At 42.2% G+C, this 16,045-nt stretch overlaps 1 protein-coding gene across 3 annotated transcripts in view; it reads left to right on the top strand.

The window, feature by feature from the left end:
- The window catches only part of psmd1 (proteasome 26S subunit, non-ATPase 1), a 37,864-nt gene extending 28,016 nt beyond the window's left edge, over positions 1-9,848 (top strand). For 2 of the 3 annotated variants that reach the window (XM_077023848.1, XM_077023846.1), the window contains exons 21-25: positions 3,196-3,288; positions 3,848-3,940; positions 4,967-5,143; positions 5,908-6,068; positions 9,691-9,848. In XM_077023848.1, the coding sequence (XP_076879963.1) occupies positions 3,196-3,288; positions 3,848-3,940; positions 4,967-5,143; positions 5,908-6,054 (510 nt within the window). In that variant the 3' untranslated portion in view covers positions 6,055-6,068; positions 9,691-9,848. The remainder of the gene's footprint in view (positions 1-3,195; positions 3,289-3,847; positions 3,941-4,966; positions 5,144-5,907; positions 6,069-9,690) is intronic. The other variant, XM_077023847.1, reaches the window with a different exon arrangement.
- The last annotated feature ends 6,197 nt before the right edge of the window (positions 9,849-16,045 follow it).

Consider the following 16,045-nt stretch of genomic DNA (forward strand, 5'->3'; position numbering starts at 1 on the left):
ATAATATAATGTAATGCAATATACCCAGTATAATATAATGCAATGCAATATACCCAGTATAATATAATGTAATGCAATATACCCAGTATAATATAATGTAATGTGTTATATACCCAGTATAATATAATGTAATGTGCTATATACCCAGTATAATATAATGGAATGCAATATACCCAGTATAATATAATGGAATGCAATATACCCAGTATAATATAATGCAATGTGCTATATACCCAGTATAATATAATGGAATGCAATATACCCAGTATAATATAATGCAATGCAATATACCCAGTATAATATAATGCAATGTGCTATATACCCAGTATAATATAATGTAATGTGCTATATACCCAGTATAATATAATGTAATGTGCTATATACCCAGTATAATATAATGTAATGTGCTATATACCCAGTATAATATAATGTAATGTGCTATATACCCAGAATAATATAATGGAATGCAATATACCCAGAATAATATAATGGAATGCAATATACCCAGAATAATGAAATGTGAAATGTGCCATATTTTGTCAATTGTGATTTTTACACCCCAATCGAAATTTGTCCTCCGCTTTTAACCCATCTGTGCAGTCAGAACACACACACACACTAGTGATTACTAGGGGGCTGTGGATCACACGTGCCCAGAGCGGTGGGCAGCCTAGCCCGGCGCCCGGGGAGCAGTTGGGGTTAGGTGCCTTGCTCAAGGGCACCTCAGTCATGACCTGTCTGGGAATCGAACCCACGACCCTCCGGTCACAAGACCAGTTCCCTAACCGCCAGGCCATGACTGCCCATAATATAATGTAATGTGCAATATACCCAGTATAATATAATGTAATGTGCAATATACCCAGTATAATATAATGTAATGTGCTATATACCCAGTATAATATAATGTAATGTGCTATATACCCAGTATAATATAATGTAATGTGCTACAGCTGTGATCAAATTTATTCAACCCCCACTGAAATAAAGTGTTTTGGCCAGTTTGACATTGATTTTGATCATTTCAGTCATCTTATTTACAATTATATCAAAGAGGCACTTATAAATTAGACAAACATAACATAATATTTATGATGGAATAACCACAAATGTCTTTACTGTGCTCACATCATTATCAGTTTTATTCAACCCCCTAGTGACATTATTTTTTAGTACTTAGTACAACATCCTTTTCCAGTTATGACAGCTTTCAAGCGTGAAGCATAGCTTGACACAAGTGTCTTGCAGCGACCTATGGGTATCTTAGCCCATTCTTCATGGGCAAAAGCCTCCAGTTCAGTCACATTCTTAGGCTTGCGCACTGCAACTGCCTTCTTTAGGTCCCACCAGAGGTTCTCAATTGGATTTAAGTCTGGTGATTGCGATGGCCACTCTAGAATGTTCCAGCCTTTCATGTTCAACCATGCTCTAGTGGACTTGGATGTGTGCTTCGGATCATTGTCCTGTTGGAAGGTCCAACGTCTCCCAAGCCGCAGGTTTGTGACTGACTCCATCACATTTTCCTCCAAGATCTCCTGGTACTGAAGGGAATTCATGGTACCCTGCACACGTTGAAGCTTTCCTGTACCATTAGAAGCAAAACAGCCCCAAAGCATAATTGACCCCCCGCCATGCTTCACAGTAGGCAAGGTGTTCTTTTGTTCATAAGCCTGGTTCTTCCTTCTCCAAACATAGCGCTGGTCCATTGTCCCAAACAGTTCTAATTTAGTTTCATCTGACCACAGTACACTGTTCCAAAACCTTTGTGGCTTGTCCACATGACTTTTGGCATACTGCAGTCGACTTTTCTTGTTCTTTGGAGTCAGCAAGGGGGTGCGTCTGGGCGTTCTGGCATGGAGGTCTTCGTTATGCAGTGCGCGCCTTATTGTCTGAGCTGAAACTTCAGTGCCCACATCTGACAGGTCTTTTTTCAGTTCCTTAGCAGTCACGCGGGGATTTTTCTCCACATTACGCTTCAGGTAGCGCACAGCAGTCGCGGTCAGGATCTTCTTTCTGCCACGACCAGGTAACGTTTCCACTGTGCCCTTTAACTTGAACTTGCGAATGATACTTCCGATAGTGTCTCTTGGAATATTTAACAACTTCGCAATCTTTTTATATCCATTGCCATTCTTGTGAAGAGCAATAACCTCTTCTCTTGTCTTCTGGGACCATTCTCTTGCCTTCACCATGCTTGGAAACACACCAGTAGATGTCTAGAAGGAGCTGAGTATCACAGTCCTTTTAAATCTGCCTAATTGGTGCTTATCATGCTTGATTGCTGCTCGTTGACATCCACAGATGTTTTCAATACCTGATGGAAAACACTGGAATGAACCTCTGTTCTTAGGAGTGGTAGTCGTAAAGGGGTTGAATAATTGTGTCAATGAAGAAATCACAAAAAGGCCATTTAATACTTTGACAAAAAAAATTGATGCTATCTTAGTTGCATTTAGTTCTTTAACAAGTCCTTGTAAGATTTCATTATGAACACAATTACAAATGTGCACTGAATTCCATAAAACCCTTCGCAGCATTGGGGGTTGAATAAATTTGATCACAACTGTATATACCCAGTATAATATAATGTAATGTGCTATATACCCAGTATAATATAATGTAATGTGCTATATACCCAGTATAATATAATGTAATGTGCTATATACCCAGTATAATATAATGTAATGTGCTATATACCCAGTATAATATAATGTAATGTGCTATATACCCAGTATAATATAATGTAATGTGCTATATACCCAGTATAATATAATGTAATGTGCTATATACCCAGTATAATGTAATGTGCTATATACCCAGTATAATATAATGTAATGTGCTATATACCCAGTATAATATAATGTAATGTGCTATATACCCAGTATAATATAATGTAATGTGCTATATACCCAGTATAATGTAATGTGCTATATACCCAGTATAATGTAATGTGCTATATACCCAGTATAATGTAATGTGCTATATACCCAGTATAATGTAATGTAATGTGCTATATACCCAGTATAATGTAATGTAATGTGCTATATACCCAGTATAATATAATGTAATGTGCTATATACCCAGTATAATATAATGTCCTCTCCACCGTGCTAGTCTGAAGAGCCCAGTAGTGCCCAGCAGCTAGAATGGGACTCATTACATGTTAAATGTGCTCTGTGCTTTCTGTCTGTCTAGATGCCCAAAGTGCAGTACCGGTCCAATTGCAAACCCTCGACCTTTGCCTATCCCCCTGCCCTGGAGGTACCCAAGGAGAAGGAGAAGGAGAAGGTAAGGGATGCTGGGTGGTGCTCCCTGGGTGGTGCTCCCTGGGTAGTGCTCCCTGGGTAGTGCTCCCTGGGTAGTGCTCCCTAGACCTGGCAATGTTAAGCATCGCACCGCTGAGTTTGACCAGCGCTAGCACACCTGAAGCAGTTCCTGGATTTGCTGCTGCTTTCAGTCAGGTGTATTGAATCAGGGAAACACCTGGGTGTGTGTGTCTGTCTGTCTGTCTCTCTCTGTGTCTCTGTCTCTCTGTCTATCTCTCTATCTCTCTGTCTATCTCTCTATCTCTCTCTACCTCTACCTCTCTCCCCCCCTTTCTCTCTCTATCTCTCTCTCTCTCTCTCTCTCTCTATCTCTCTCTCTATCTCTCTCTCTGCTGGACTGACCCTGTGTTCAGCACATGCACATTATTTGAAAACCACAGTTTTGAGTTTTTCTGGCAGTGTGTTTACTGCCTTGTTTAGTCCTGTGTACATGCGATGTTGGTCTGCTAGAGTTTAAAGTCAGTTGACGTTCTTCCCTTGATTGCTGCTCATCGTCTTCATCTGTTTTTATTTTTTGGTAGGTTTCCACTGCTGTTTTGTCCATCACCGCCAAAGCCAAGAAGAAAGAGAAAGAAAAAGAAAAGAAGGAGAAAGAAGAGGAGAAAATGGAAGTGGTATGTTTAATTCAGCGTGAGGCTACAGCTGTGCCTCACTGTACCTCACACGGTGTTCACCCACCATCGCTGGAGAGAGCTCCGCCCCCCTCACGTGCCCCGCAGCTGATGTGCGTGTGAAAGAGAGGGAGAGCGTTTTGAGAGCGCTCTGAAGCAGAAAAGAGTCTGCACCTCAAGCACAGCTTCTCATGAAATGGAAAAGTGGTGGAGGCCCAGGGGTGGGGCTCCGCTGTTGGAGAATGGCTTTGATTTGTTAATGGCTTACAGAGACCGCTGGTGCAGAGGGTGGGGTGTAAAGAAAGGTTAAAGGGCAAGCCCGTGCCTTCACCCCGTACCCCTGAACCTGCCGGCTGACCACCCATTACTCTCAAAGATAGGTTGGGGTATATTAGCTTTATTTGCTCTCAGCTCTGTTGAGCTGTCCTGTCAGGCCAGTTTTCTGCTGGGCACTGAGGAAGAGACCACATACCAAATTACACCCTGCAGCCTTTCATGGCCCCTACAGAGACAAGCTGGTGAAACTGAACCCTCGTGGGGTTTGGTTTAGTTGACTTGCTGAGTGAATTAGGTCTAAGCTCCTCTATAATCTTGTCGTTGGCTATCTCTTATCTGAACGGTCCAGCTTCATAATTGCCCATAACAGACATTCATCGTGTTTCACTGTTTTCACTTTCCCATTTTCCTCTGAGAGTTTACTGACTTGTTCACACACGCGCACAAGGGCCTGTGTGGGGGCCATGGCTCATTGATCAGACATGCTTTTCTTCACTACGGGCCCAGGGTACGTTTGAGGGCTCTGACACAGACTGCTGCACATCAAAGGCCTCCAAGTTCTCTAGCAGCCTCACTGAAACACTGCAGAACCTTCGCTGGATTCATTAGATTTAAACAAGACTAATGTTGTAAAGACCATTTGTCAGTACTCGGTCCATTTCAGCTGCATGAATCGGTGAAAAGTTATTTAATTGAAGAGCTCCTACCGATCAAATAGTTTTAAAATGCTCTTCTGTCCTACTGTATTTGAAGCAGGAGACACAGGAGGCTGAGAAAGAGAAGAAAGATGAAGAGAAGGAGAAGGAAAAGGAGAAGAAGAAGGAGCAGGAGCCTAGCTTCCAGACGCTGGAGAACCCGGCGCGCGTGATGCCCGCCCAGCTCCGCGTCCTCGCCATGCCTGACCACTGCCGCTACCAACCCTTCAAACCGGTGAGTCCGTCCTGCTCCACCCAGCACAAACTGGGCGTGCACACTTTTCTTACTAAATGGGGAGAAAAACACAACCGACTCTTCACATTTCTGGCCCATAAAGCCTTGCTTGGACTCTGGCCTGCTGTAGATGTTTGACAGTTTTCCACGCTAAATAATGACATCGGCCGTCCGCCACATGCAACCTGACCCCTCCAGAGATGATGACAACACTCCACTAATGGCCTCAAATAAACAGAAATGAGAGCAAAGTGAAGATGTAGGCTGCGGAGGTCAGCAGCCTGACGGAGATGCCCCTGGCCCTGGTCCACGCTTTCATTAGAAGGCCTTTCTCCTCCATGGTTTTTGGAAATACCTCGTAGATGAACACAAACATGTCAGCAGTTAGACGGTCCTACTTACTGACCATTTATAACTGCTTTGGTGTATATTTTTGAGAGGACCTTTGAACATGGCGTGGTGTAAGGCTCTGTCTACACTGGGGGCTGCGGACGGCCGCTGTAGGGGGTTTCAGCGGATGGTCTCTGGGCTAAACACTGCATAATGGAACTACGGCTCCATCCAGTTTGGCGTGGAAACTTGGGTACTTAGCTCCATGGTTGCAGGGCTGTGGAGTGGAGGGTGTGTGAGGATACACCACACACACACACACACACACACACACACACGTCTTCCTCAGTGTGCAGTTTAGAGCCGATGGGACCACTGCGTGGTCTCATGTACACAACGCAGAGCCCGACCTGATTCAGTCTTGCCTTCTTTAGCTGCACACAGGTGGCATCATCATCCTGAAAGACACCAGCGAGGAGGAGGAGGAGCTTGTGGAGCCAGTCTCCGCCCACGGGCCCAAAATTGAAGAGGAGGAACAGGAGCCGGAGGCGCCAGAGCCATTCGAGTACATAGACGAGTGAATGATCAGCTATAGGTACGCAGAACCGTCCACAGCACAGCTCACAGTCATAACAGCTCACCACCTCCGCCTCCAAGCCCTCTTCAACACCGGTCTAAGAATCAAGAATACAACATGCAAATCTGTTATTGAACTGGGAGTTTGTCCCGAGCAGGTTGGTCTGGTTTTGGGGCTGCACTTGATTGGGTGATAAACCTCTAGATTCAATAAAACCCAGACTAGTGTTTGTTTTGGAGTTCCACTGCATCCCAGCAGCCAACGGTGATAAACGTGTTCAGTGTTGTCCCAAGACGTGCTTCTCAGGCACCTGGGAGCCTTTCGCCTTCGATCATCCGGAGATAAGCGGCGGAGTAGTGTGCGGCCTGCGACCTGCGCGAACCCGTCGCTGCCTGTGGAATGAAAGCAGCGGTAACAGCAGACTACGTGCCTTTGTGATCGGCACTTGGCTTGAACACAGACCCCTCGCTGTCTGGATCCCCCTCCCGTAGTCTGGCCATGTACACGCAGTGCTGCTGTCTGGATCCCCCTCCTGTAGTCTGGCCATGTACACGCAGTGCTGCTGTCTGCCCCGCTGCTTCACTCCTGCTCACCCTCCTCACACCACTATGCAACACTCCCACAGATGTGCACACCCAGTAGGATTAGATTGAACAGGCGGGAAAGTGAATGTTAGGACTTTTTAGCCTGATTGCTGGATTTTGTTTTGTCACTAGATAAAAAAAATGAAAGGGATAAAACTAACAAAAAAACAAAACAAAAACAGACCAGCCGATAAGAAAACGCCATAATCCTTCACATTGTCCGTTTGATCCTGTGTCTGTATTCCAGCCTTACACAGACAAAAAGTAACAGCAGTATTAAGGGTCAAGACTAGAGATGGCACAATATCACGTTTTCTGTACTGATCCAATACCTTTCATTTGAATGTTATCCTACAGCAATACCAATCCAAAATCTTTCAATTAAAAACCACTGTGAAGCTGTGGTTCAGTTTTTTTGTTTGGACATTGCTTGAAAAGTATGTGAGAAGGAATATGCTATATTTTTCTTTATTTACAAGATTAAAACATTGAATTTTTTCCTTTCTTTGCCATTTTGCGTCCCTCTCTCCGCATCGATCGATCGGGCGGTCGGTGTGTCTGTCTCTCTGTCTATATTCTCTCTCCTGGAATGCACACTAGGCCGATCTAGCTTGTCTGCACTTCGTTTTTTCATTACAGAGTGGACTTGTAATTCTACATCAATTTATTAATGACCTTATAATTATTATTTTAGTGGATTGCAGCTGTAAATCTGAAAAAGATTACAAGATGATTATTGTTTGTATCCTAAGCCTAACCAAAAATAAATAATAAATAATGGCTGGAGTTGGCTTATCACACTCTCCAGCTTCTTATTCAGATTTTCCAGTTCCCCTTAAAAATCAACAGGCTAATGGGAAATTGAGCAGCCTTTCCTTTTTTTCATGCACATGTACTTGTTTGGTTATTCTTTCTCCTCTCTCGGTTGGATTCTGTCAGGATTCTGCTGCTCTTTTTTCCTTTGACCCTGAACTTCCTTAAATTCACAGCCAAACCGGACGCATTTGTTTTTTAAAAGAAAAAGAATGGATTAATGATCACTTCATTAGAGCTGGGTGATATGGCCCCCCAAAAAAATCTTTGATTAATTTTTTTTTTATCCAATTTTCGATTTTAATATATTTATTTTCCTCTACTAAAAAACTACAGATGATGAAGGAATGGTTAAAAAAGTTTGAATTTATTTTTCACTTAAATTTCCCCTTTGCAAGTGCAACCAGAAACAAGCAAAAAACAATTGTAAACAAGTGAGAACATCCAGTAACTTTTAGAAGGCTTTCTCCAACATAGTTTAAGCACTGACACAATGCACCCTCAAACTTAAAATAAATAAACACACCCTCAAAAAATAAATAGATATAAATAATTTGGTGCCCTTTTTAATAAAATGGAAAACAAATACAATTTAACAATTGTTGCATGTTGCGTACTGACAGTCACGCTGTCTACATTCTGATTAAGAACAGGGCTGCCCTCACTATACCCTAAATTCCAGCACTTTTCAAACCTGGAACACAATGCAACATTAATTTTTGTCAGGTAAATGTTCCTTCTCCTGTTTGAGGGGTGTCTCTTTATACTACCACATATTGTTTCGGACGTATAAACGCTTCCGCCGTTCGCGCGAGGTGTGAGGCAGAAACTGCTTAATCCAAAATATCCCGCAGAGAGAAACTTGATTCACAACGCAACTGAACAATAGCACTCTTCGCTCTCTCCCTCTATCGGTTTCAAACACACCTTACAGCGAGGACTTGTTTGGTCTACGTCTGACGCCGCAAAACTGAACCAACTCCAAATCACGGAGCTAGTTGCTCTTTTCTTGGGCACAAGCTCCGCCGCCGCCGCCGCCGTCGTGTGTGTGTGTGTGTGTGTGTGTGTGTGTGTGTGTGTGTGTGTGTGTGTGTGTGTGTGTGTGTGTGTGTTGAGGGTGGATGGGTGGATGGGTGGGAGGTGCTAAACTCACTGAACTATGGGAGCCCACAGTGCAGCGTCGGTGGTGAAAATTAAAACTCAGAAAATCGATTTTCATAAAAACACATCGTCCTTAACTGTAAATTCGAATTAATAGATAATATCGATTAATCGCCCAGCTCTACTGTTCATCGTAGATTCATGGCCATGTTGAAACCTTGTTTTGTCTCATTTTAATGCCCTAAGGAAGGCAGGTTACCTGTTCCACCACACTGGCAATGCAAGGTGGCAGTGCATGGAGATTTGCTTTTGAAGTTTTAATAGTGTGTTAATTTGTTCAAAGCTCTAAACCTGTGTATAAATTGTGCCCAGAATGTTATCAAACCAGCACAAATGTAGCTCGCTGTCATCATGTGACCTGCACTGTGTAGCTGTAATATTTTCAGGCTGTATTGGTTTCTTTAATTGCTATTCTCCCAATATCCGTTCCAGTACACACACAGAACTGGATCGGATATTGTACGCAAGGGGGGGGGGGTTCTGTTCTTTCTGTGACTTCTCCAGTCTCTGTATTTCTGTTGCAACCTGCTGATGACCCTGATGCTTCATGCTCTTCCGTCTGAGAGCTTCCTGTTTGAAGCCTCACGATGGCGAGGTACTGTTGATCAACTGAGGTGTCATCTTGGTCTCGTGATGTCAAAATGTGAACAGCGTGATGAGTACTGTTTAAATACCAATTCTAATTGAACCAGGAAATTTATTGGTCGATTCATTGATCAAACACCTGTTGTGAATTTCACTGGGAAGCTCCTTGTTGGAGAGCAGCAAGTTGTGCAGAAATACTGAAACACTGAACAGTTGGACATACACAGTCAAAAGTTTAGAGGTCACACTTAAGTGTAAAGGTTAGAGTGTATTTATGTTCGTCCTGGAATTTCATCTGAAAGCCAGATATCCCTAACTTTTGAGTAGTGTGTATAAAATCGGTGCCATATCTAGTTAAGGCTCATTAAAACAGGCACATAATTAAATGGCTTTACATAATGTAACCTTCATTTCTTTTTACACTGAAGAAAATGATTCATTCCAATGACGTGTGGAGAAATGAATCTGCATCTAACCGATTCCCTTTGCCCTCACAGGTGGTGTATCCATTAGGATCCCAGCATGCACCCTCTGTGTCCTGTCCTCCACCCAAAACCTTCTTTACTTTTCCTTCGTCAAACTGGCCTCAGAGCCACATGGCCAATATTTTACATCATTTTCTGTCATTACAATAAAAAATTATCTATTGGATAAATGTGTGATTATTTCTCCATGATTGTTAACGCATACTGTGTGCAAGTTCTTGCCCATCCAGAAAGTTTTGTGTTCACTTGTGTCGCTGTCTACACACTTCTCAGCATGCTTCTCCAAACCCCTGTCCTGGGGCAGATCTTTCCTGTTTTTAGATGTTCTTTCCTTGCATATGGTCATTAAATAAATATGCATTTTGAGGTTAGGGTTCACTCATTAGTTCAATAGCTTCCAGAGGTACGCATGGAGTTCTGAGTTGTTTTGGAGCTTATAGTGGGGCAATGACTCGGGGTGAAACGTCGTATTATTTTTAAAGTATAACATAAAGTATTAATTTAAATTATATTAAATTAAATTGATATTAAGTATCAATTTAATTTACAACAAGTGTGTAAAGTTCCAGTTAGATTTATGGCTATTATGATTCAGAAAACTTGCTAATTTGATTTGCTTCTCCCACAAGCAAAACATTATTCTTCTCCCTTTGGTCATGTTTGTCACAGGTTAACAAGAAATTTAAATTAACCTTAATTTATTTGAATGCTTCTAAGAAGAACTAAAGGTGAGTTATTAGTGTTGGTGATTGTAAAACCATGTGAAGTGATCCCACCACATACATACCATTCTGATCAGATATTGTATGGTGATAAAATGACTTTTTCCATAGGGCCCAAACCTTTGGTTAAATTTAACTTAAATTAACATGTTTTTGTATGTGTTCTGAATCCATTTCTATATATATTGTTTGGCATATTCTTCTTTTTAGCTTTTTTTTTTTTTACATTGGGTGTGTTCCTGCAATCTTTAACCTGACAGGAGGAAGCCTTTAGTCACACATTTAACACACTACTCTTAACACACTGTTTCCCATAAAAGGTCTGGGTTGTGCTAGTGCACCAATTTCCTGTGTTTTTAAAAAGTGGGTGGAATGCTTTAATCCATCTGTCCTTGGAAAATTTGCATCGATTCCCCATCTCACTATTCGGAGTATTCTTTTTATCTTTACAGCTTTTGTTTGGAAACACAACGAAGGGTTCTGAGATTTAAAGGTTTTTCTTTACGGATGGCGCAATAAACTCGCCAGCTTGTAGGAGTTGCTCTTTCTGGGTTCTTTTGTTTGCTGCCAAAAATGAAACGGCATATGAAACCAGAGTATCTGAGGCATCTGTCCATTCATAAAAAAAAAAAAACACACCAGTTGGCTGTTCTGTAATTTAAAGAGTGAACACAGCAACCTGTTTTCCTTCTGAGTAAGTAACCGAGGAAGACCAAGGGCAACATCACACCATCTCGCCCTGTGTAGAACAGAGGACATGAAGGTCCATCACAAATGGAGATGAGTGATAACACAAAGGCAGTGACTATTCTTTAAAAGTGATCAGGAAGGCAAGAATCTTGTACCCAGCTCAAAGCTACACTTAGAAGGTCACTGCATCAACATTCAGCAATGCTGAAATAATGACTATTTGGAATGTTGTCTGGAGCGGTTTCAGGAAGCATTGATCACCTTTATAACTACTGGCATATGGACGTGAGGCCATAGATGGTGGTGGGCCCGGGTTATGCCACCCTGACATCCACTCGAGAGGCACTGGGGACCTGTCTGTCAGTGTACTGGCACACACATACCCGCCTCGCTCTCTCCCATGGAGTCACAGTCTGCTGCAGCTGCAGAGAGGAACCCATGACGAGTGGGTCAGTCAGCAGCCCGGTCGGAGTGAGGCAGACTGGGGAGAAGACGTGCAGGTCGCCAAGCCCTGGTGGTGGTCAGGAGCCTCGTGTTTGTTGTACTTACTGGATGCGGTGATTGATGAAAATACGGCCCTTTGGACTGGGTCATTGTTTATGACCCTTCAAGAGCAAAGGAACGGGCTAGTTTGTGAATCTTGGCTGGGGTGTGAGTACATTATAAATAGGGTATTATCATGGATATGCTTGGGCAAGTGTCATAGCCCTGTCTTCGGGCAGTGCATTTACTGGTATATGTGGCGAGACACAGTGACGATGACTTGTAGAATTTGCTTTGATAACCCTGACATTTGGGTTCAAATCTGAGGGTCGCTGATTTCAGACGACTGATTATGACCTTTGCACATCAACATTATATGATTGGCCTCACTATTATAATTACTGTGCTGCTTTCAATATTATCACTTAAATTCAAATGCTGATGGCAGAATGAGGAGTGCAGTTCGGGACTCGGCGAGCAGGAATTGCATAAGAGGGTCAGAGAAAGCCTGGGGAATGTACTGAGTTTATCTAAAGGATTAGCCATGTTGATAGGATTCTCTCAGTGCCCATAGACCAGTGCACATTGTTTTTGCAGGTGGCTGAGATCTGTTCAGAACAGTCAATAACAGACCCAATCATATACCAAGCCAGAGGCATTCCACACCCCCATTCTGAATCTACATGAAGTAGATTTTTGGACCCGTTAATACAAATACCTGGTACAGTTAGATCCCCCTAGGCAATTTTTAATGTCCTTCAGAGGCTTTTCAGGCAATCATATGTGTCAGGATTAGTAGGTGTTAAAACTTCCGCTTCTAAGAACTACTGTTCATCGCAGGCATTGAGAAATGTAGCTGAAATGACAGAGCCAGCTATGATTACAGCAGTCAATACATAGCTTATACAACACATTTAAAGTTTAGCTTGTGAGTGTTCCTTAGATGAAATAAACATAGCCAGTGGACAATGCTAAGCTGAACTATTGGTTGTGAGCGTTGATATTTCAGGCAATAAAATGGCTTGAACTGCACCACATGGCAGTAGTGTTCACACAATCTAAAGCTGTATGCACTGGTGCTTAGATCCAGTCATGCCCTGCATATTTTTGTTTCCCTTATCTAAAACACCTGTTAGATAAAGACCAGATGATCTGAATCAGATAATTGTGTTTTCAGAAGAAGAGAAACAGAGATATGCAGTGCCCGTTCTTGGTCTGGGCTAACCTGTGCAGGCAGGGTACAGCTCACAGCTGGACGCCAGATTCACCGACAGAATTGCGCCAGATTTTCCAGACGCTGCGTCCGGCTGGTGATGTGCAGGGGTGTGGAGGACGAGACCCCAGGGACCCCGCTCTTAAAAGTGCCTGGACAGTCAGGACATGAAGGCCAACCCATTCTGGGAAGCAGGACAGCAGAAATAAACAATCGGCATGGATCAGGACAGAGAACAAGGAAAAGAAAGGGGGAAAAAGAAGGGAGAGATGGGGGGATGGATGGTTCGGTGTGATACAAGTTCACAGTTTTCCTCCCATTAGTTGGAGAAATGGAGAGTTGCGGTGTAAGAAATTCGGCCGGTTCAACGTCTGTTCTTGTAGGTTCATTCATCACAATTTAGAAAATACCGAGAGGACCAATTAGGTTCTTTGTGGTTCTTCCAGTTTCATGTTAAAACGCCAATCATTCCTTTACAGTTACTCACGAGTGCTAAAGCATCACTTGTGAGAGTGGTTCAGACGGTTCCGTACGGGGGAGTGTGTCGTGCTCTTCGGTCCACTGCAGTTAGACCTCATTAGGCGGAGGGCTTGACGAAAGGCAGGAGATAAAAATGTTTTACAGTTGTTCAGAGTCACTGTCTAGGTTTTTATATCAGGTTTTGTATGTCAGCAGTGGCCAAAAAGAGAGAGGCGCTCCATTTGTGTTTACTGGTAATACCTTTGAATCCTAGTGTTGAATATTTTTTTCTTTTCTGAGACACGACATGGTAATAATACAGTTTCAAATAAGCATCCGTATGAACTGAATAGACAACAAGCAGCTTTGGTTCCCGAGGGACCGATGAGCAACAACTGAATTAAAATGGACACTGAGGGGACTGGATGAAACTTTGGCAGCTTCAGGCGAACGACATTAATGGAGCTTGGCCTCTTTGCTCTTGTGCACATCTCTGTTTTATGGACGGAAAAGAGCTTCAGCGGTGGCTCTCCGCCGCTCAGTGGGGAGCTGACCGCAGACTTCCCGTCCAGAACCGGGTGTACGGCGGACGGAAACACAAGCAGGCTGGGCCCAACGTGACTATACGCCGTGTTAGCGGAGTTCTTCGAGGAAACTATGACACCACCATAGCGATGAAAGAAGGAGTAATCATTTGTAGTAATAGACTGTAAATCTATTATTTGTATACCTAAGTCGATATAGGAAAAAATCTGTTAATGTTCGAAGGTGGTTTGAGTGACGTTATCTGTTCATTTTGTCTTTCATTCAGGGGGATGAGAGGTCTCTGGAGGCAGTTTCCGTGTGTTTTAGTCCTTGGTGTTGAGACCAAGATAGTTATGCATTTCTTAAATACAAAATACATAGAATACGTAGCCTATCAACGTAGTCTGACCTGGTATTCATTACCAATTAGTCACGAGTAAAATGTGAGCACGAAGCAGTAGTTTATATAGGAGGCATCTATTTTTTAGGTAGTTATTTACGAAATATTCGAGATGCATCCAATTGCACAGCCGGAGAGCCAACTGCAGTTCTAGACCTGCAGTTTTAGACCTGCAGTTCTAGACGTGCTGTAGTTTTAGCCATGCGCCACCTAGCGGCTCGGAATGTAGCTAACGACAGCCAACCGCAGTTCTAGACCAGCAGTTCCAATGCATGCCGTAGGCTCAGGGGCTTGTATATTGTAATAATCCATTGTTTATTTGTTAAATAAGCCCATTGATTCTGAATTGTTTTAGCCAAATCTATAACATTTGACAAGTTTTAAACGATAATGTACACCACATTTTGTATTTAAATAGAAGTAGTACGCCTCATTTTCCCTGTTCTTTTAGGGAGTTTTGATTAATTTTGTCATTTACACACACAGCTTGTCTCCTGAAGATATTTTATTTTTAATTAAACTACTGGATTACTGGCATAGGCTATTTTGTATTAAAAATCAGCAAAAATTGCATAATGTCAGGATGCTTTCAGTGAGTAAGCATACGTTTCCAGAATGTTAGGAGTGATTTGTTTTACTCGTATACCTTCATTGGCATGCAACTAGCAAATATTATGTGATACTTGGGGTTTTTCGCTCACACGCCACACATCCGATTTCTCACGCCGAAAAAAAATCTAGTTTATTTACCTCTGATCCATATCTATGATTCAATGAGTTACCAGTTCGCTCTGGCGCAAACACTGGCGACCGATCGATCGCAATATAATACAAATTTTTGTCCATTTTACGTTCGCCACCACCCCCCCCCGGCAAAAATTTACGTTCGCAGGACTATAGCATTTCTCTCAAAGTCGAAGTAGCTACAAAGTAGTCATAAAGGTAGCCAGAACTAACGAACTAAGACACACTAACGCTAGCCAGATTCATCCTTCATGACATAAACATTACGATAACACAAAAATGACCTTCAGACCGATCATATTTACATTTACATTTATGGCATTTAGCAGACTAAATATATGTGTATCATATATTAATATGCTCAATTGTATCAATATTCAGAACATAGTCTGGGTTCTTATGGGTTAATAATGATGGGGAAATGCTACTTTAGCTTGCTTACTACTTTTAGTATTAATAGTAGCGTAGTAAGTGCTAATTTCCTTCCTTTAAGTTGTTTCAAATTTAATCAAAGTAGCTACTAAGTAGCCATAAAGGTAGCCAGAACTAACGAACCAAGACACACTAACGCTAGTCAGATTCATCCTTCATGACATAAACATTACGATAACCCAAAAATTACCTTCAGACATTATCATATATCTATCATATATTATTGTTGCTTATAAATATTCTTCCATCTGCTCCCGCGACATACTAAACACTATCTGGATATTACGTTACATACATCTAAAACTACGGCACGTCTAGAACTGCAGGTCTAAAACTGCGGTTGGCTCTCCGGGTGTGCAATTGGATGATGTAGAAATATTCACGAATCTCTGCTGATAGGATCGCAAGCCTGTAACCTTTCGCGAAAGAGTGACGTCGTTGTAATCCATTCTTACGAGGTTGCTGTGATGTCACGGTCATCCTGAGTGACTGCATGGATGGATTAGAGGTATATGGTATTAAGTAGTATCAGAAAACATGTTTCACATAACAATATGCAATTTACACCCATGCAATTTTCTGAGTGCTAAATAAACGAAGATTAAAATTTGAATTGACAATATTTACAGTGGAGTAAAGAAAATCCAGACAGCAGACAAACATGCATGCACACACACAAACACACATCTGAAACAGGAA

Source organism: Brachyhypopomus gauderio, chromosome 12 (genome assembly GCF_052324685.1).
Source record: "Brachyhypopomus gauderio isolate BG-103 chromosome 12, BGAUD_0.2, whole genome shotgun sequence".
Taxonomy (NCBI): Eukaryota; Metazoa; Chordata; class Actinopteri; order Gymnotiformes; family Hypopomidae; genus Brachyhypopomus; species Brachyhypopomus gauderio.